At 34.7% G+C, this 21,970-nt stretch overlaps 2 protein-coding genes across 7 annotated transcripts; one reads left to right on the forward strand and one right to left on the reverse strand.

Annotated features, from left to right (window-relative positions):
* Positions 1-1,056: 1,056 nt before the first annotated feature.
* LOC128180741 (soluble guanylate cyclase 88E-like) lies at positions 1,057-18,227 on the reverse strand. Of its 6 annotated transcripts, none has more exons than XM_052848899.1 (15): positions 18,083-18,227; positions 16,082-16,152; positions 14,349-15,044; positions 13,493-13,648; positions 11,905-12,092; positions 10,493-10,622; positions 9,920-10,066; positions 9,223-9,369; positions 8,002-8,161; positions 7,710-7,819; positions 7,531-7,620; positions 4,643-4,758; positions 3,987-4,031; positions 2,643-2,749; positions 1,057-1,327 (listed from the first exon to the last, which is right to left on the reverse strand). In XM_052848899.1, exons 3-15 carry the CDS (start codon positions 14,994-14,996, stop codon positions 1,209-1,211), a joined length of 2,163 nt encoding a protein of 720 aa, XP_052704859.1. In that variant the 5' UTR covers positions 14,997-15,044; positions 16,082-16,152; positions 18,083-18,227; the 3' UTR covers positions 1,057-1,208. The 6 variants fall into 6 exon arrangements, 4 of the variants coding, with proteins under 4 accessions (XP_052704859.1, XP_052704853.1, XP_052704865.1 ...); XR_008243252.1 differs by lacking the exon at positions 18,083-18,227 and adding an exon at positions 4,268-4,313 and having other exon boundaries at positions 1,189-1,327; positions 16,082-16,405; XM_052848893.1 differs by lacking the exon at positions 18,083-18,227 and having other exon boundaries at positions 16,082-16,405.
* Positions 5,442-7,537, forward strand: LOC128180773 (microfibril-associated glycoprotein 4-like). Its single transcript, XM_052848926.1, has 4 exons — positions 5,442-5,594; positions 5,895-6,145; positions 6,405-6,523; positions 6,608-7,537. The coding sequence occupies exons 2-4, from the start codon at positions 5,895-5,897 to the stop codon at positions 7,348-7,350; spliced, it is 1,113 nt and encodes a 370-aa protein (XP_052704886.1). The 5' UTR covers positions 5,442-5,594; the 3' UTR covers positions 7,351-7,537.
* Positions 18,228-21,970: the final 3,743 nt, after the last annotated feature.

Here is a 21,970-nt window from a genome sequence, read left to right on the forward strand (position 1 = left end):
TTTATTGGCTTGCAACTACGAGAGGTTATTGAGAATTAGCATATTAAATCTCATTTATAATACATGTTTTTATATTTACATCCGCTGAGCTCTCCTCAATTTCTGAAGCAAATCAAAAGTTCTTACGGTTTATCGGTCGGTTGAAACCTTCAGCAACATTTAGTCGCAAAATTATAATGATGATGTCAGACTGAGGTCCCTATATAGAAATAACTGACCATTTCTTCTAACTAACGTACTGAAGTACATTAACAACAATTTAGTTATTTTACTTTACTTAATCTTTATGATTAATTCAATATTTTTGAAAAATGTTGTCATCTTTCATTAAAAGTCGTGGTGCCCTGTACGTCGGTCGAAATTTTAAAAAAAATCAGCTTTTAACATCTTTTCAAAAACTACTTTGCCAAACTTAACCAAATTTTATATACAGCCAATTCTTAGTAGTATGATTAATAAAATGTATTCTTATTCTCTGGTGACATTTAAGGTCTATGTGCCTCTGTTGCATATATTTATAGAATATTTATAGAAAAGCACTAGTTTTATTACAAGCATACTAATGAAGTCAGTTATGTTCACCCTCTGCCTTTCTTTCTGGGACAATTTGCTCAATATTTGCCCGTGGTTTGATGGCTACATCTGTTGTTTTTACTTTGTTGGAACATATGTATATACATGTACAAATAGGTAGCTGATGTATCGATTTCACAACTGACTGGTAATTCCTTTACTCTGTTATCTTCTATCATTCACAGAAATACAAAATGTGTTATCATAGGTTCTCGACGGTCACGGATCGATTATAAGCATAGTTTAGTTCCTACTTCTTTAGTTCTGATATATTCATATGCATATAAGCCATGCAAATAAATAGAATCAATTATCCAAAATCAATGTGAGACATAATCACTACGAACATGTACATTGTATTTTGAGATAGAATCACTTTTTAACACTGTTTCTTTGTGTTCAACCACCTTGTGTAAGGTAAGAGTATGGTTCTGAAACTGTTGGCTCAATTTTAATAAAAATGTAAAGGCAAGAAAATAAAAAAAAAATTCCAACAAATTTATTTTCAATACACAATGTCCTTCCTGAAGGCACAAGTCACTGCCATCACTTCGTTATGTAATCTTTGATATGAAATATAAAGGCCCTGTAATCCATGATTACAAAGTATTTCACACAGACATGTCTATTGTATCTCATACAAAAACAGGTCGTGGGTTTGATTGCTCATCTGAGGAATTTTCTGCTACAGCGTCTAAGGAACTGGAATTGGTCTTTTTGAGCGCACGTTTTGGCTTTGCTTTTGGTTTTGATTCTACAATGAAAAGTCGAACAAGTTACTAGCACTTGTATTGTGTAATAAGTACATGCACTCTTGACTGAGGACCCAATAATACATTTACACTTGTATTATTTAAATATTCTGTAGCAGACTCAATCTCTTTTGTTTAACAAATGAGATGACGGGGTTGTTACCCTTGACAAGCAAAATTGTACAAATGTTTGCAATTATACACGTGTTTAAGAAGCATTTACTATTTGCATATATTATATTAGTTATTGTATTATAATGTTCCATTTTTCGGTATCCAATGAGACACTTATATTATGGAATATAGAAATCAAATTCTCTTTTTGGTAAACCAAAAGGAGAGAATCGCCATTTTTGGTAAGTAAAGTTGCACACACGAGTTTTATGGACAAATTAAAAATCGTTGAGGCCCAGCAGTACACATATAACCTCTGATGCTAGATAACTTAACGATTGAAATTTAAGTTAATGAAGAATAAATCTAAATATTAACGGATTGTAACGAATGTTTACCTTTTCAAATGATGCATGCAATAAACAAAGTTTGTTAGTATAATGTTTTATCTATTGACAACTAGGTATTTTTTAAAGATCGCCTGCTGATTAATAGATATATTTTATCCCATAAAAGTTCTATGTGTCTGTAATCGAATGCAGTATAAGGAAAATGTTAATTTTTCTGATCTCACATTTGAATTCTTTTACTGAGTTTTAGTAGCAAATCGACTTTTCAACTATAAATGTACATTTATATATCTATAGGAGAGGTCTGGTTTACAAATGCATTGATATAGGTTATTTAAACGATAAAATACTCTCTTTGGTGATTCATGCGGGATATGACGGTGGCGACATTGCAGAAAAAACACTGCTCTCGGGCTGATGTACAGTAATCTCGAGCTAATATAAATGCGGTATAAAAATTGCAATATAATATTAAATATATTTTACGAAAGACGAATAGGGCCACATGAAAAAAAATTTTAATCTCCTTATTACGAGTTAATTATTTCATTATTGCGAATAAAGATCTCGTAATAACGAGAAAAGATCTCGTTATTACATGTACATTGTACGAGTTAATTATCTCGTAATTACGAGAAAAGATCTCGTTACTATTTGGCCCTATTCGTCTTTCGTAATATTTGAACTAAACATTTTACATAATAATAAAAAAAACTGTCTAAGTGAATCTTTAAACAGATTCCAATAAACAATGAAGTCAGAAACTTTGAAACTTATGTGGGCCATGTTTGTGTGTTGCTCTTTGTCACACAAAATTGACACGTGATTTATATATCAGTCACGTGACTAGTACCTTTGTGATCAGCCTCGTCTTGCTCCGCTGCCGCCTGAAGCAGTGAGAAGTTAGCAGAACTCGTAATATTGTGCATTCCATGCAGGTCAAATCCATTGTCGAACGAGCTGCAAATTGACGTTAAAGAATGAACCATCAGCACACAATTCTAATGGTTGAAGATTTTTTTTCGTTTGCAAGATTTGCGAGTCACATGAATTAATCTGATTATGAATTACTTTGATTAATAATCAAAGATCCGCAATTTCTTTTTAAACTTTCAGTGCTTTTCAAATGAGTTGATAAATTTTAGCGCATGAAAAAAATATTTTCAAAAAAGTACTTCATTGTATATTGTTTTCCCTTCATGACATCCACTTCAATTTAACTTCCGAAGAAAACTATAAATGACGTTATATTTTCGGTTGTTTTTTTTTTTTAGAGATGGAGACTTCAGATTTATATTCTAACTTAATAATATAATACATCAAGACAAAAATATTAAAATTATTCAAATGTATTTTTCAAAAATGACATGTTTTTGCATTCTTTGTCAAGCGGATGCAGAAAATGTATATATGTGTTGCATGAAGAGATATGCACATTTAACATAACCATTTCATCCACAACCAGTATATATAGGTTTGCACTGATCTAATAACCCATCAATCCATGCTTTAAATACGCACCAGTTAGCATGCACTTGATTAAGACCGTTGAACAAAATCTTACAGTAATATGTCTCGAGACAAATATGCCGATACAACATGTATCAAACAGAGTAACATTTTTATGTCTACTCAATATCTTCTTAAGACAAGTGAAAAATTTATAATGAAAGCCAGGCGACGCTTAAAGTTTACCCCAGCCATGATTTATTGAACATGCTTTCATTCCTAATGCAAGATAAGTACTCTTAAGTATACGAATTTTGCAGCATGCAGTTTCAAATCAAACTCGTGATTAAGTGTTACATACCACATATATCTTGTAAGGAACAGACAGCTCTTATTTAAATTAATGTGTAGTTTGAGGCGGCAAAAACAAATAAACAACAAATTTCACACCCAAAATCATAATGTGTTTACTACTGCTTTTATCTTAATCTTGCATTAAGGAGTTGAAAAACCCCGTTCCTTTATACTCCCAAGCAATACAGAGCTAGCATTCAATTACGTCATAAAGGAGTTCTGACGACACGTATTTAATGAAACTTACCTAGCACGCTTGATACAAAATATTCTAAATTAAGTTTCTGATAAGACATCAAAATTTTGGAGGAATTATGGACGCCGCCACCCTAGAAACTAGTCAGATCTGCTACCCCTCCTACGTCATAGATTAATATACAAATTCTCTTCTCACCTCAGTTTTGCATGGAAGAATGAAAACGGTTTTACATCGGTGTACCTGGATTTTATAATTATGCAATTAAAAAAATCATAAAAGTGAATCCCGGAAGGAAAATGAATCAATGTAATCATTACACACATTTAAAATCATTTACATGTAGTGACGTCACTAGTGATAAACTTGACGGACATTAATACACTAGTATTTGAACAGCATTGGTTGAAGTAACCGACAAGTGCAAGCAATTAATGCGCATGCCAGATCTAAGCAACAAAGGGATTCAACTTTCTCACCTTCTTTTTACATAATTTGAACCTTGGTATCTTGAAACTCAGAAATCTAAAAGTTTTAAGTTAATTCTATTATGCGATGATATTAGAATTTTGCCATTTCTGTTTTCAACCAAACTTGATATTTTTTCTTCTAAATTGCATATTCATTTTAATTTCTTAAGACTTGTCCGTGGTATTAGTATTAGATATTTGGTTAAAAACTTGTATGATAATAAAATCACAACATACATTGCGTAAATCTTTATTAGAATTGCAAGAAAAGAAACAGTTTCATAAGACATGCATTCTGCTATTCAGTTTAATTTCTAAACACGCATCCTATGCACAATAAGTCAATAAAGGAATTAAAGAATTGTCATTGTAGGAAATACTTACCGATATTGTGTTTTCATCTTTTTGGCCTTTTCAGTTTTTAATAATTCACATATAACTTTTGTTCTTTTTTCTCCATCTCTACCCGCCAACCAATAAGTATTCATCTCCCCCTTACCCTATAATAAAAGATACATGTACAGGCTATACATATAATATTTTGTAATCCATCAATAAATTTCACGGACTGAGAATTGAGCCATTATATATTAATTTCTGCCGTGATTGAAAACTTACCACTGCTTCACTCTCAACAAATCAATGCTAATATAAGATCTAGAGAATTGAAAAGTAAGGAACTTTGAATGAACTGATTTGCGGTTGGAGAATATTGAAACAATTTTTTTCCAGAAAAATGGTGCTATTTTAATCTTTAATTCTATTTATGCATAGACCGAAATATTTTCATACCTAAAGGTAGAGGAGTTAATTGTAAATGAAATGGCATAAGTACAATGCACTTCTCCGGTTGGTTTTAGCAATATACATGTACTTATATTTTTGAAAATCGCTAAGCCATTACGTCTGAACCATATTATGACAAAAACTGTTCATGTGTTTCTTATGCGAGACACTTCAAGTTTTCTCCCAAAATATTTGATCATAATACCACAATCCCACGTGATTCACTATAAAAAACACGTTCACTGTTCTCTAAGACTCATGGCGTGTAAACATATGTTCACAATCCTCATTTAATTTAATAATTCATCCCCGTGTACTTTTAAATATTCCTCAGAAGTTAACGGCTCATATTATCTCGGGTTAGACGGGGTCAATAAAATCAGTTGCATTATGACTGAGGCATCTTGTATCAAATCTTGCATAAGAAACGACGAAAGTTTTGAACGTTTATGTGGGCACATGGACTTCGTTCTATAACCAGGTGGTGCGTGTGAAGAATACGGGCTTTGTTTTCAGTGGAAAAGCGGATTTATCTTATAAAACTTGAAAGGTATGTTGTTTTCCAGCATCCGAAATGGTTAAAAACAATATAAAAGTACATCCTCTTTTGCCAAGATCAATTTGGATTAGTAGTACATGCAGTTGTTCACAATACCAGTATAGTTCAAAGAAGGTTGTCTGAATCCATGTATCAATCTTAGAGGCAGAAAAAGTATCGTTCAAGTTAAAAGTTAACTGAAGGGAATCGTCTGAGCTTAATAAAAACCTCGTATAACGCCACGGCCTTGAGTACAAAAGCATGTCATTTGTTCCACTGTTTTTTACAGTATTATTTATCTACTTTTTACAGATGCATTCCGTAGGCGTCGTGATACAGTTGTTAGGAATGTTATACTCATCGCAAAGTCAGGAGGAAGACCCATTGTTTTCATCCTCCCCTTACACGTCCTCAGGGGCACCCAGTGTGTGCTCCACCCTACAGTACAGAACACTGGCCCCCTCACTACAAAACGAACATCAATGTAACCTATTAGAGAGGTTAAATGAGGAGTTTGGGGCCTCTAAAACCCAACACGACACTCTCCTAAACGAGGTCATAACGTAAGTCTCATTCATATAGTTCTGGCATAATTAGGCAAATATATTCTGAAACTTGCTAGTAGAAACCCCCCAAACCCAGATCTGAAAAGTCTCTTAGTTCAATTTGAGGGAAATATTTACAATTCTGAAAGACTGTCTGTGAACAATAAAATTAATTAGGACATTAGTTTCTTTGATTGATGAGTGTGTTCTGTAGATAAAACGAAAGATATTAATTGTTATGGAATGATTGACGAAGAGTACTTGTTTTGCTGAATAGAAAACTGGAAGTGTTGAGCAACAAGGTCGAACAACAAACGCGCCGGCAGATTGAGTCCCTAGAAGTGGAAAAATATCAAAAGATGGCACCAAGCTTCCCCAACATACCATTAGTTCGAGGTATTCTCCTTTGATATCATTCATGCAATGATAAAGTGCATTGTGTAATAATATCTGAGGTTAAAATGAGATGCTGTTTTACAGATTGCAACGAGTTGAAAATGAACGGGTTCAATGCTTCTGGGGTGTACCCTATCAGATTCTCCAACGGAAAGATCCTGAACATATGGTGTGACATGGAAACCGACCGAGGAGGGTGGACGGTCATTCAGCGACGCCAGGACGGAAGTGTGAATTTCACCCGGAACTGGGATGCCTATGCATTCGGGTTCGGAAATCCAAATACGGAGTATTGGTTAGGAAACGAATATATTCACTTGATGACACGCGCTAACAATTTTACCTTGCGAATTGACCTCTGGGATTGGGAAGGGGATGAGGCATACGCGACGTATGACCATTTTGCGTTATCCAATGAGGCGGACGGTTACAGACTGATCGTTTCCGGTTATTCTGGGACGTCCGGTGATTCTTTCTTAAGCTACCACCAGAACATGAAATTCAGTACATATGATAAAGACTACGATATGTGGTTCTCGTCTTGCGCGAGAAAGGACGAGTCTGGATGGTGGTACCGGGACTGTGGCTACAGTGCGCTTAATGGCCGATATGTACAGGATGGGACTATACCCATCACTCAAGACGGACTGGTGAAAGGAATCATTTGGTATCACTGGAAAAGACGGTATAGCTATTCATTAAAACGGGTAGAAATGAAGATTAAGCCCTCACTTGCCATCAAAGTGGAAATTGAACAGCTTGCAGCATTGGAGGCAATTCCGCCGACTCTTCCAAGCAACACAACAAACGAGCCGGATTCTAATTGATTCTCTCTATGGAAACCTCGTGACGGTTAAATGAAAATAGTGTTTGTGTTTTATTTGTTAAAAATGCAAACTAATAGAGTTTTATTCCTTGGTCCATGACGCTTTTGTATCGATGGCATGAAAATCAGAATAGGTGTTGTAGATTTTCTACTGGTTTTAATTTTAAAATGTGTACAGTACCTTGACGTTAAGCGTTCCACGAAAGACAGTGGTAAACCCCTTCCCCCTCAGGCACTCGTGGCACGGTTCACTCAAATGGATCCTCCCTGGCTAAACAGAGAAGAAGAAAATCAATCAGTTCTAACTTGATGGAAGTAAACAAAACCATTCCATTCAAACTCTTTGTGTTTTACACTAACCTCACTGTAGGACTGCATCCTTGAAGCTGTATTTACCGTGTCCCCAAATAGACAGTACTGTGGCATCCTCTTACCAACGATCCCTCCCACCACACTTCCGGTGTGCATACCTATTGCAACGTAGACACATTACCTATACATATATTTATAATCCACGGTTAAAACTGTGCAAAGAAATGTATACTACAGATGTGTAATTTTTTTTAAATCTTATGGTGCACAGTAATAGTAACAATGCAAAGAAATTGTAATGATTGAACAGATTCTGTGAGGTATAGTTTGAGGAACTGACCGGCCCTGAGTTGGAGGTTGTCCCCGGAAACGGGGTCGGTGAGACTGGCCGCCTTCTCCACAAGTTCTATGGCGAGCCCCGCCACATTGACCGCGTGGTTCTCGTTCCTGTCCGGGACTCCACCCGCTACCATGTACACAGCGTCCCCTAGCGTCTCCACCTGAAAAAGGTTTCCAAGGCATCAACATTTTTTGCAATTAACGATAGGATTTTTTTTTTTTTTTTTGCATTAAAGACCAAGCCTCTTAATATGTTATTATAAAAATAATGACGAATTAAGGTCAGATGACATGTTAAAAGGCTTTTCGTCAGAATCTGATTGAAAATATATTATTATGAAAGCGTTTGCATCAACTGTGTTTTATATTACATGTTTTTTATATTATCGTGAAACTAAGTGGGTTTTTTTTTCAAATCATGACTCCTTGAGCGTAAAGATGGAACCACGCTATTTAGAAAACATTCTAATGAAACCTGGGAATTAACAGTGGGCTTGAACACATTTGCAGGCTTTATTTTGTAAGATTTTAAGGAAATGATTAGTTGAGTATCTATAATTTTCTAGCTTGTTTATATGCACCTCCCTGAGGTATGTCTTTTATGAGGAAATTAACCAATAATAAAACTGCTTTCTAAGAAAGAGAGAATATACATTCACTACTCTTTTCAAACTTATTCACATTTGTGGTGGATAAAATATCTGGTCCTACATGATAATTCATTGTGCATTAGCAATGACTTGTGAAAAATAAGTTTTAAATTTTGTTGAAAGTAAAATAAATTTTGAAAGTCTGAATAACTTGTTTCCATTTGAACCTATTTCGTTATAGATGTATATATACATGAAATAAATTAAAGGTGTTTAAGGTTGTATGGGACACCTCCATGTTGTGACGTATCAATTTTCGAAATAGATAATAAAATTCAGTATAATTTTATAAATATGGTTTCTTTCCCAAAATTTTTATCTAACAGCGTAGCGCAGTGGTTTGGAAAGTTCACCACGGACCTGTAAGTCATGAGTTCGAATCTCACTGGGGAATTTGAAATTTTGACCTTTCCAAAAGTTTTTAAAACGTATTTTTGGATTAAATATTGTAAAGTTTGAAAATTCTAAACCGGTGAAAGTATTTTAATTATAATGTACTTTAATCAACAAATGTCCCAAACAACCTTAAATGTTTTGTTTGACCTTTGGAGTACGAAAATGTACACATGTACCTTAAACACGTCATACTTGTCGACCACGGCATCAAAACAAGTGAACACAGCGTTAATGCATTTAACTATCTGCATGGCCGACGCCTCCGCACAAATGTCGGTGAAGTCCACGATGTAACTAAATAATATCGTCACTTGATCGAACATCTACAACAGAAATGGCAGGAGTTAAGTTGAGTTCATCAAAACGACCATGGGTGCTCTATTGGAATAGATTGATCATGGTTTATGTTGTCTTTAAAGAGCTATCACTGAAGACCGTCATGGACGTTATTTCAGACGACTGGAGGTTAATGTTAAAATAATAACGGTAAAATGCAATCTCTTTGCCATTGCATGTATACAGCTTCATTTAACTCTATAATGTCCTTAACGTTTCATATTTATGTTTAAATATAAAGACTCGGCTACACTATCTATCGAACAACCATTCTCGGTTGTATTTTTGCAAAAAGCGTTAAACTTTGCTTGGACAAAGCACAGACATGTAGTCTTCAACATAGTAAAACAACAAGTCAGATAAAAGCTGTGGATTGAGTAAAGGAATTCAAGATAAAAGCTATTTCAGAATTTAGACATCGTCTGACACAGATGAAAAGTCGGCTTCTGTTTATATGCAGGATAATAGGAAAAGTAAATTGGTTTGAATTAGCCTAATGTAACCCGTTGATTTCAGTGGCAATGTGTGAGTGCGCACCTCGCACGTTTTGACCGGATCTTCGCCTCGCTTCAGTCTCTCCGCTATAGTTCTGGGGATCATGGAGTACAGGAGTGCCTCGCTCTTGTTCCGCCATTCCTCTTGTTTCTCCATGGTCTCCTCTATCAGCTTGCTCTTGTCTTGTTGCTGAAATGTTATCAGCAGAATAAAATCTCAGTCACTGGGTCATTCTTTTAATAGGACAGAAGGATAGAGAAACATGTTTTTTAAAGACCATAATTCTAATGAAATTTATGTGATTTCATTATATGATTAATTGTGTCTATTTTAAGATGAGGTCTCTAATAATTCAAAAGGAAAATTTAAGACGTCATATTAATCTTAAGGACGTGAAGATGTGGGCTGGGGGTTCCAACAGATATGAAACCAATAAAATAATTTCTAGCACAATTTTTGACAAAGAATGTACATGTATATATGTTTACGTTCTTCATTCATTAAAAAGCAGTCCATATCGTTTATACAACAGTAACTATCAATATGTGGATACATGGAACTGCACTATTGTTATCACTGATGATGACATTAACGTTCAGTGGGGTTAATGCAGACCTGTTCTAGGGAGAATTCCAGTTGCGATGCATATTGCCAGCCATTAAGAACTATGTCCCTGCTACAGTCAAAGAGGTTGAGGTCGTTAATGTACAAGCCGACCCGTCTCATATCATCCAGGGAGCCAACTCTGCAAAGAAGCCAGCACACAGGTCCATAAATGCCAAAAAACGTTCAAACAAATGCATTTTATCAGAAGAGAAAAAGTAAAATGCTCAGAGATTACTTTGGGTGTAGAAATATGTTTGATTGTTAACTAGGACGTTGTTGTCTGATTTTTTAATAAACAAAAAGATGCTGATGATGATTATGATGGGTAATATCTGTGGTCTAGACTAACAACCCAAAAGCCCAGAGGACCTACGTGACAAGTTTCAATGTTCCACGTAAGTTATTTGCTTAATGACCCGTGATCAACGGCTTTCTACATTAGAGTTTACTTTTAAGTCCCTTTGCATGTGTCAAAGTTTCCTTCCTGGCATGGAGAAGTTCGGGTAATTGATCAGAATAGTCAGCAATGACCAAGGCGTGCTTCTGAACATATGCCGGGCTGGTTAATATTGATTAGGTCTCGGAACCTCTCGTCAGACAGAGAGAAATAGCATGGAGATGTTTACAGATAGAGTCAACAGTCGCTTAAAATCGCGATTTTTTCTTGAATTACGGTCACCAAGATGAGTCTTTTTTCTCACTTTCACATGACGTTTGACCTTTGTGTTGATGAGGACAATTGATATCTATAAAATTACTATCTCCTGTGATAAGCATGAACATCTGTCCCAATCATAATTTTTAAAAGTACATGCATCTTGATAGCGACCACGTCTGCACATTTAAAACAAATAATTCTCCTAATGATTTAATGCTCTGATCATTTGATCCCGAGCAGAAAGGAAGCCATATAGACCTAAATCGATATCAATACAAGATAAATCATCCCCTTACTAGAGTCACTATCTAAACTTATTAGCAATGAACATGTCTATACATTGCATATCAATGAGAGAGATGTATATATAGAGAGATATTCGAAAGATGGTGAAAGTGCAGTAATATCTTAAAGATAACTTCATTTGAAAAAAAAATATATTCACTTGATTCATTTTATATCTGACATTGAGGCAATATCAGTCTAACGAAAAGATCGGTTATAATTTCTTTTGCTCGGAAAATATCACGTGTTCAATTGCAGTATAGTTATTTTGATTATGAATTTAAACTTCTTGACAAAATGAGTAAGATTATTTTCTGTATCATACCATCACACCGGTAGTTTATTTTTGAAAAAAAGGTTAATATAGAATTCTGTATATTGAAAAAAAATAAACATAAACAAGTTAAACCTAACAAAGCCACGATAATAATAACATCACTCATAAAAACATGAACCACGTGCTTCTTTCTGTGCTTACAGTGGGTTGCATAGGAAAGCAATGGCGTCCCAACACGGAATGTACCTCATCTGTCCGCGAAAAATGAGTTTATGTTTACTAGTGAGGAAGTTTTCTTTGAATGACGTCATAATTGAAGCAATGGAATGTCTCCGAGGGGTGAGGTTGGCACATTGAAGTTCGAACACAACCGTTTGATGGGTGATAATCTGAAATGATATCCATGATGTAAACTAAAAACCAACTTTGAAGTTACAAAGTTACATTACGAGAGAAATCTGGGTTAAGGTTATTTGCTTACATTAAGATGCTGAAAATGATTGATAAAAACACTTAGCACTAGAAATTTGAAGTGGAAGATGAACTGACGTCCGTTGTACGATTCGCACATGTATCAGAGATAGAAGTTTGAAAGCTGTCATTCATAAACCTCAACTCGTATGACATTTGACAGAAGTTAGCATGTAATTGAAATACTTTTTAATTGTCGAAGAAGAAAATATATTGTAGCATTTTCCTATCTATTTAGGTTATCGACTCAATTTGCAATCGATGTATACGTTTTTGGAATATTAATCTAGATCCTCGACTTATAATTGGAAAGACTAATACCTACACGTTTTAATGAATATAAAAACATTTAATAAAGCAGGTAGTTGCAAAGATGATCTATAATCCGTCAAAGATCACCGAAAAGCTGGATGCACTGGTAATAGAGCCATCGCCTTTGGTTATTATACCGCAAGCTTAGATAAATTGCTGCCACGGTCTCCTTAGCCAGTGGAGTGAGGCTTATATACCGTGCCTTATCTTATGAGGACACGGAGTCATCATTTTTAAAGCGCTAAGCATAGCTCAGCGCTTTATTGTCGTTAGACTTCTATTTCCGGTGCAAGGAATAACTGCCCTCTATGAGCAGAAATATACATCATTTAAACTGGTAAGAGGTATGGGGAACCAGTTATCTGGGTGACGGAAAAGGCCGAGTAGATACGATTGGTTTGCGGGGCTTACGTACATCAGCACGGGATGCTACGCAGTGATGAAAAAATATAGTGCGTATTCAGAAGCTTAAATATAGAAAAATAAAATCGATTCTTTGCAAGAAAATGTCAAAAATTGTGATAAATTACTGTTCAAAAGGTATAATTTGTGATTTTAACATATCTTTTTTTCAGGCAGGTATCCATATACAAGTCGTGTTCAGCTTTAATTCACATCATCTTAAGAAAGTAACATATATTTAAAGAAATCTGGCCTTCGATACTTTAAATTGATATTCATTAAACATAAACCAAAATTTCAATAAGGCTCATTTCCGCCTACGCTTGCACACAGTAACTTTTCTTTGAACCAAGCTAGGTTAGCGCTTTTCAGTACTTTCAGTACTTTGATTTAAATATCACCTTTTGCCCAACACTCGTCGTTAAAAAGCTTTTCAATTGGTACTTTGATCTGTAACGACCTGGACTTGAACTCGTGACCATGCACTAAACAATAGACTTAAGGCAATATATCACCGACATGTATTGGCACCGCACTATCATTTTATTATATCATTAATTTCGAGATGGATTAAATGGTCCAGACGTGTGGTCGGTTTACTTACACTCTCCCAGGTGAACTCTAATATCGGTCGTCTGAGTTTGAATCGAACATCGATGTAAGAGCCGATCAAATCGTTGGTATCTAGCCATTTGGACATTCTGTCTCCCGTCATTGTCACGACCATGTCTTTATTGAACACAATGCTGAACGGGAAAACCTAAGGACATAGGAACATTGTACGAAAAAAGACATAGGGTTAAAGTGGCATTGTCATTATCAATGATGTATTTCTCTCCACCCCCTCCAAGTTGTTGATATCAAATTCTTGACCAAGAATGGCGAGTTTCAAACGATATTCAAGTAAGAACTCATTGCTATGTAAAAAAAAAAAAACCCATTGTCGGGTTTTTTTAGTTTACAAATAATGTGCTATAAAACGTTGATTTGTAAACATGAGAACCTGTTTAAATGTGATCATAATTACCTTTCAAAATAGTTATATGGTTTAAATGTAAATAAAAGACAAATAAAATATCAAAATTTTGAGTTAAAATCGTTACGATGCCTCTTTTTTTTAAAAATCATTTAAGGATGTTTAATATATCTGTTTAGTTTTACTGTTTGGAAGTAATTTGCAGAATACTGATACAATAATTTGAATGTATATAGATTATTTAGAGCCTTTCAATTAATTTTCCAAATTAAATAAAAACAAGTGACATTCTTAAAAATGATGACGCGAACACGTAAAGAAAAACGTGAGAAATACGGAAGTTTGAAAAGAATAAATGAACCATTTTTTTAACCACCAATAACGGCTTCGTGCACTAGATATCGTTGTTTCCTTGTGGCAATATGTGTCGTTATTAAAAAGAAATTGTTTGTTACCGCGTGGGTGATTGTAAGAAAATTTCTACCTTGAAGAATAGTTCGTTTGAAATGTATTCGATGTCGTCAAAGAAATTGTTGAGGACCGAAGCTTGCAAAGGAGTACAGTAGGCAGAATTGTCGAAGTTAATCCTAAACGTCACATTGCATCCGGTAGTCAGAAGTTCCTCCAACAAGATCTCGAGTTCTATGTCAATGTCGTAAAACATTTTGGCACACTGTGCTAACTGTCCTGCTACGTAGTTCTTAAATCCAGTTCGTTTAGAGCGGTAACTTAAAACACAGCCGTATCGGTCCTCCGACTGGACGAGGAAGGACGGACTAACCATCCGAGGGTAGCTATACCGCATCATCTCGTGAAGGTTGTCAATACCGTGTAAGAAATCGCGGAAGTGACGTCCTTGAAGACGAACAATTTGGTCATATCCACAGTGATTAAAGAATTTCACAAAACACTGACCAAAGAACAACATGTAGTCGTCTTCCCGTTTTTGCTCGTTGAACACGTGACAACATCCTTTGGCGATTCTTTTCACTAGATCGTCAGTGTAAATCTGGTGAGTAGTAAAAACAATGTTCTTCTGCTGAACATGCTCAAGGATTTTGTTCCAGTGATCCCTTCCATATTTCTCTATGATGTAATGTTGTATACTCTCTAGTAGCAACCCATACATCATGGAGACTGGCGAAAGAGTTATCAAAAGTGGCGAAGTATCCAAAGATCGCTAAAATCAAAGAAAAGCTCATTTCATTCAGCGAAGCACGTTTACACTTCAAACACTTATCTTATTTCTTTCCAGGTTAACCCTACACTTCCTGAACATTGGAATAGTTCTCCTGGTATAATACGGGTTGTTTATATACAGTATGGGGATGTTATTGGTCAACTGTATCAAAACAGAGTTACTTGGTCTGGTCAGTTTTCTATCAACCATTTATTTTTATCATCAAAGCATCACTTTTGATTTGATAATTGTGATGTTTATTTATTTCTTATATCTAAACAATCATGAAGATGCTCTCTACTAACAAATTGTGTTTCATTCAATTATTCTAATGACAATAGTAAGTGATTGGTGAATAAAGTAGCTGTAAATTTTAAGAGAGAATAAAATCACAAAAAGCCTATCTATAAAATCTCTTGCATGCACGCCCTTGGCATGGGCTGTGCAGTGAAGTTTGCGCTTAACATCGATCTGACAAATTTGCTTGGCACCGCAAGTACTAAATAAACTAATTGATTTTAGAAAGTCATAGAATTGATGTAAATTGACGACTCTAATTTGAGAATTTCAGCAAAGATTAAAAAGTTTTGAAAATCTTGCGCTGAAATGTTGTTTTAGGAAAACGTCGTTTACAAAAAAAACTTGTTTTATTAATGGGAGTTTTCAATACAAACTCAGTTTATGTACGATGGAAAGCAAATACGACCTTTTCACCCACTTCCATTCAAACACAGCGCCTTATTGATAGCCCGAGGAAGCTGTGATAACATGCAATCTTTTCTAGATTACTTCAAAGAAGCATTTGTTATTTAGGGAAAAGTGATAATTATACATTAATCTTTTATCACCAAGCCACAGAGTTTAGACTCTAGTAAACACATATTCTGTGAACATGTGCGTTGTAAATGTACTGAGAAAAAAAATATTTGAATATCATTATTTAAAAAATGGTAAAATAATTAAAAAGACTCATCCGTTATAGCAATATATTTGTGAAAAAAATAAATCTATATATAATTTAGAAAAAAAACACTCACCTGAACACTGCAGCTCTTTACTCCTCATAAGGAACAGCGGGCCTTGCAGGTCTTATTTACCAGGTGCAGTGCTAATAAAAATGAATAAACACTCTCCATTGGTTGGCGAAAACTAAAGTGGTCAAGGCATCGTCATCTTGTGTATGGAATAAATATGTTTCTAAATAACAGCGGTAATCAAGATTCATCGATTATTGTTCTTAATGGTGTAATGACCCCGCACGTGCTGTCTGGCGCGTCCATTCTATACGTCGGTAAATTTAGTGTACTAACATTCACTCAATGACATTGTCACTTTAACAGCTCATCACAGTCCTTGTCTGTACACAGGATGAATTAAACTGATGCTTTAAGATATACCTAGCGAACATTAACTCGTGTTAGATATGAAATCTCTGAGGCGAGAGAGACAATCTAGGACTTCAGCACACAGCTTTATAACTTACTCATGCATGTAATAGTTTTCTTAATATAATATCTTGAAGAAATACTTGAAATATTTTATTTTTCGTTGCATGTATTATTCTAAAAGGTTAGATTTCTCCCGAGGCCGTAGAAATTCAACACTATTTTCTATACAAACTGAGTCAAGTGGAATACATGTACATGTATATAAGATTTTTATCTAATTCAAAAGTTTTCTTATACACCGTAAATGTTTTGTTTTCGTTACTTGTAGGTTTTTTTTTTACATGGACAATAATGGACTTGTCATCAGCGGGAATGACCCAATTCCGACTTAAAGAGCTCTCTGGAAGTATTTCCTCCGCTGTAAAAAGTCCTAGAGTCGTGTTTGCAGAACAAAGAGCCAACAAAACTCCCAGGCAACAAAAGAGTATAATAATTTCCATAAGAAAATATTCCGATTGATTCTATAGGCTTCCGAGTCAGAACAGGAGTGTTTTAAATGAAACGAGAGCCTTTCCAGTCTTTTTCCGAAGAATTCTAAATTCTGCTTTATTTTGCAAAATTTACAACCTTTACCTGTACGTATCGATCCCTTACTTGATCAACTAATTTAAGTTTTATTACCTAACAAAACTAATTTTGTGACATCAAATGGTTTCTTCGTGAAAAAAAAACCCAATTCATTTTAATGATTTTTTTCAAATACACGAAGTCAGAAGTTGTTAAAGAAATGTATTCTTATATATATGTGCATATTTCTGCATTGAATGTTATTGACAAAATAATAATGTTTTAAAAGTTGGGATTGAAATTATCAACAAGTTAAAATGTCAATGCTGCTTGTTCAGAGGTCACAGATATGAATTGTAAAGAATGCTATAGACGGTGATTCGTGTAATGAGCCTAACATGTACGTAGTGGTCAGGCAATTTTCCCCCTGGCCCATGCAATGCCGTAAAACAAGGAAATACTGCTGTTATAAATACGTACAGAATACACTCTTTGTATATTCAGAATGTCAATGTTGCTTATATAATTTGCATATTCTTTTGATCTGTTCATTTATTGCTTCCGTTTACGCTTGCCTTTATGTAGTTTCAAAGTAAAAAAAAAAAAAGCTCTGTTTGATAATTCATCAACGAAAACAGTTTTTCAAACAAAACGGTCAAACGGCTTGTTTCATATCCATGACAAAACGATACAATGAACTGGCTGTGTAGCGGTCTGCAGAGTCCCTTATTGGGGACACTGACCAACGCATCAAATATGGGTTTTGCCGCACCGCGATTCGCTTCACGGTAGTGGTCAGTTATTTTTTCAGGGACAAAGCTCGAGAGAAATAAAAATTCATACATACGTTTTTTGTTATATTCAGCATTAGCGTTGTTTATGACATTCAAGTCGAACTTAATATGTATGTTACTGGATATAAATATATATATGTCAGAAGTGTTACAATTCAAAGAAACATTTGTGGCAAAAGTTAACCTATTAGCAATGCTGATATGAAATGCGAGAGTAAATTTGATAAGACTGACAAGCATAAAAAAAGGATCGTTAATCAGTTCAGAGATAGGTGAAGTATTAACTTACCTATAATTATCCTTGATGTTAACTGACATCGACCAGACCTCACACGAAATAGGCAATGGACTCTTTTCTCCTGTCCTGAACTATATCGAAACTATTCTCAACCTTTTCTGACTTTTGCCTGAATAAACAAAGTTGCCACACACCAGAGTCGAAGAAAATATCTTTTTAATAACTGCGGATGAATCAAGATTTGGAGCTATGTTTCACAATGTAATGAACAATCTATCATATTGTTGCCCTACGATTAAGTTCATTTTCATAATTAAGTCGTTTATATGCGGCTGATTTTCGTTGTTTTGTGTCTGTTTTAACAGAACTGGAGACGAAGATCTCTCCTGTCCAAAATAAAGTACTTCCGCTGTGACAATGATTCAAATTTAACGCCATGTTGTTTACCATTTATAATGTAAAACTGTGTTTTATTTATATATTTAAATTAAATGGGTGGGTGAATTCCTTAACTCTTCCTTTTAAAATCACATATACCCAGTTAATTTGGATATCACTGGATAACAGAATTGTAATGAATACTAATTAATACGTGAGAATTACTTTAGATGTTTACAACAGCACAGCTGCAGTTGTTTTAATTGTTGTTTTAATTGCAGTTGTTTTAGTTACCGATTGATTGACAAAGGATGATATCCCACAGCATATATCAGCAGCCCTTTTTCTATTTAATGAATTAAAGATAATCTGCCGTGATTTTGGTCATTTTCAAATCAGAGTGAAGAAGAAAATTTGCACATCCTGATTTGTGCTAACAGGTTAAATCTTATTTTATTGCCATGATAGACTCATCATTGATGATTTTCTAGACCCAGTAACAGCAAATTTCGTTCTGGTTTGTGACCCTGTTCTTTCAATGAATAAAAATGAACCAAGTAGGTGGACCTTAGTATATTAGAGGATATGTATATGAAGAAATTAAGGTGGAATAACATATCATCACAAAATGGCTGACCGCTGATCGAAAAATTTCGTTTTATTAAAAGGATTTTATGGACTGAAACATGTAATTTATTCCATAGCCGTGTGGATAAAGGGTCGGACTTGTGATCCGTACATCCCGAGTTCGAATCCCGCAGGGGCTTTTATTGTTACTTACTAGAATAATTATTTTAGGTATTCATTTTTTACCCCCCAACTGCAAATTTTTCGCTTATTTGTACAGTTTATTTATCATTATATCTTTCATTATCAAAAAATTTCCTGTTAATTTGAGTGACTTTTTCCATGTGTGTTATTCCACCTTAAGCAGATCATACAAGACTCCTTTACATATCAAGTGAATTGTTTATCTCTTATCTCCGCAATTGATGGGAAACTTGCGATCAGTAAATACAGCCGAAATAATGTATTAATATGAATGAAGGTTAATGGCAGGTATAGTCTCGTCGAACACGATTACTGAAATGTATGTCAGGTGACACGCGTGGTACAGACCTGTAAGATTATGAAAAGTTAAGGTGGTATGGGACACCTGTCAATATTGATGTGATTAAAGTATAAAATAACCAAAATGTTTTTACCGTTTTAAAATAATTGACCCAAAATGTGTTTTAAAAAATTTTGGAAAGGTAAAAACTATAAATGCGCCAACAGGATCCAAACTTGTGACTTCCAGATAATAAATGCGCCAACAGGATCCGAACTTGTGACTTACAAATCCGTAGGTAACGCTGTAAACCATTGAACTACGCTGTTAGGTAAGGATTTTTATAAAATTATACTTGATTTTATTGTTCATTTCGGTCGGGAATACGTCACATTGTGAAGATGTTCCATACCACCTTATTAAAGCGAGTTCACGCCAGGTAAACAACAACAGTTTACTTGTATTTACAATATTTATATTTTCCGTTGTCCTTGTGATAATACTACGAATCGATTTTGTAATGTATGGTCCAAAATAGTTAATCAGTGGCTATTTCAATATTTAATCGTACAGCTGATAAAAATAACATAAATATAAGTAATAAGGAATCAAATGATATAAATACGTGTAATAAGGAATCATTTTTTGAAAATATTCAGGTAAACAAATACGGTCGGGGGGGGGGGGGGGTTCAAATCTTTCATAAAGCCCTTCGGGCTATATTGGATTTGATCACCATCTACCGTATTTGATCACCTCATAAAACCCATCGTCGATTCTATTGAATACAACGCGTTAGCGCGGTATGATAATTTGTCTGCACAGCCTTGGTGTGTTACAGGACCGACGACATCCAAAAAGAAGCACGCAGTGCTTATTTTGTATTTAGTTTAATGTTTATTTGTATGAAATATCTCCGTAAGGTCGCTTCAAAGTCATTGTACGAGCGTTAATTTAAAAAATACGAAGACTTTTGCCATAGCTATGTTATTTAACGTCATATAATTACTAAATTTAGTAGACATAATTAAACAATTGTTTCCAATAATTTGAAATAAAAAAGAGTTTATATATTCCTTTATTTCTAAGAATTATTTAGAATCTAATCCTGCAAAAAGGAGGTCACAGCGCACGGTCAAACTTAGTGCTTTGTCAACAATAGACCATATTATGTTGAAAGTAATATCTCCATAAACTGGGCTTAATTAAGGAATAAGGAATCATTCTTTGAGTATTATGAGGTGATAATTTTGGTCGGGGCGTGATCAAATCCAATAAAGCCCGAAGGGCTTTATGATAGATTTGATCACGCCCCGACTCATAATATTCAAAAAATGATTCCTTATTACTTATATTTATATAATTCTATGCCATTGTACGATTAAATATTTAAATATAAATAAGCAAACCCCGCTGGCGCCTCAATTTGAAGTTATGGGTTATATAGTACAAAATCGATACGTAGTGTAATCACAGGCAAAGACACTGGAAAATGTAAATATTACCAAATAATATTGAAACCTAAAATCAAGAATTCTATGTACCAAATAATGACGGAATATATAGATTTGTTGAACAAATATCAGTAACTAAAGACATATGGTCGTCCTTAAAATTGAGTAAAAACGTTGACGTCGCCGGATGTCACGGCGCAACGAAAAGTATAAACAGTATGGATTTAACTCTAAAAAAAGCCGATAAAAACTGTGAAAATGCTCAATGATGGAAAAAATAAGTAAAAAATTATTTTCACATTTGTGTTTAACTCTTACACATTTTGTGGGGGTTGTGGTAACTGTATTTTGGACATCAAACAGAACGGAAGAGAGTAGATTATCTGTAAATATTTTGTCAAAAGAATAAACAACGTTATCTGACATCTAGGGATTTTCTTAATGTAAACGAAGAGACATGCGGTAAAAAATAAGAAAACTTCTAGGAACAAACATGATTTTCGAACAAATGTGAACAAATTAGACGTCAAGTGATATAGTGCCGATTAAAATTGTAGTGTGAAGAGCACAACAGACTAAGGGTGATATAAAGATTGGATATTTCTGTTAGCTGTACGTGCGTCACTTTGACGTGGTGTTTTCAACGTTACCATGCGCCGTGGTGACAAAACATGTTGGTTTTAAAATCAAGTAACTAAAATACCTTTCCATCAAATGGAATGAAACTTCGTATATCAATATATAAGTGTTGTTGCATAACTTAATCTGTTAGATATGACTTTTAGGAAAAATTTATGATATACAGCCCAATTGTCTTCGTATTTTTTGATTGACCCTCGTATACGCTATTTGTCAGATATATGGATAATTAAAGACGGAGCAGCTATACAACAAGCTATCAGCGCGCTTCTGTATGTGAAAACTTTGCAGGGAAGAACCTTTTTGGAAATAGGATAGTTATGATTGAACGATTATTCAAAAGTACATATAAAATTGGTTCAGACATGCAGTTTGAACGTTTTATTGAATCTAACTTAGAACGCGTGGTGACGTTAA

This window comes from Crassostrea angulata, chromosome 1 (genome assembly GCF_025612915.1).
Source record: "Crassostrea angulata isolate pt1a10 chromosome 1, ASM2561291v2, whole genome shotgun sequence".
Taxonomy (NCBI): Eukaryota; Metazoa; Mollusca; class Bivalvia; order Ostreida; family Ostreidae; genus Magallana; species Magallana angulata.

Excerpts from the sequence above, each read along its gene's own strand:
- LOC128180773 (XM_052848926.1), top strand. The coding sequence starts at position 5,895 with ATGCATTCCGTAGGCGTCGTGATACAGTTGTTAGGAATGTTATACTCA. Across the intron at positions 6,146-6,404 it reads CTCCTAAACGAGGTCATAAC|AAAACTGGAAGTGTTGAGCA; the intron begins GTAAGTCTCATT and ends TTTGCTGAATAG. Across the intron at positions 6,524-6,607 it reads CAACATACCATTAGTTCGAG|ATTGCAACGAGTTGAAAATG; the intron begins GTATTCTCCTTT and ends GCTGTTTTACAG.
- LOC128180741 (XM_052848899.1), bottom strand. The coding sequence starts at position 14,996 with ATGATGTATGGGTTGCTACTAGAGAGTATACAACATTACATCATAGAG. Across the intron at positions 13,649-14,348 it reads CAAACGAACTATTCTTCAAG|GTTTTCCCGTTCAGCATTGT; the intron begins GTAGAAATTTTC and ends CTATGTCCTTAG. Across the intron at positions 8,162-9,222 it reads ACAAGTATGACGTGTTTAAG|GTGGAGACGCTAGGGGACGC; the intron begins GTACATGTGTAC and ends AACCTTTTTCAG.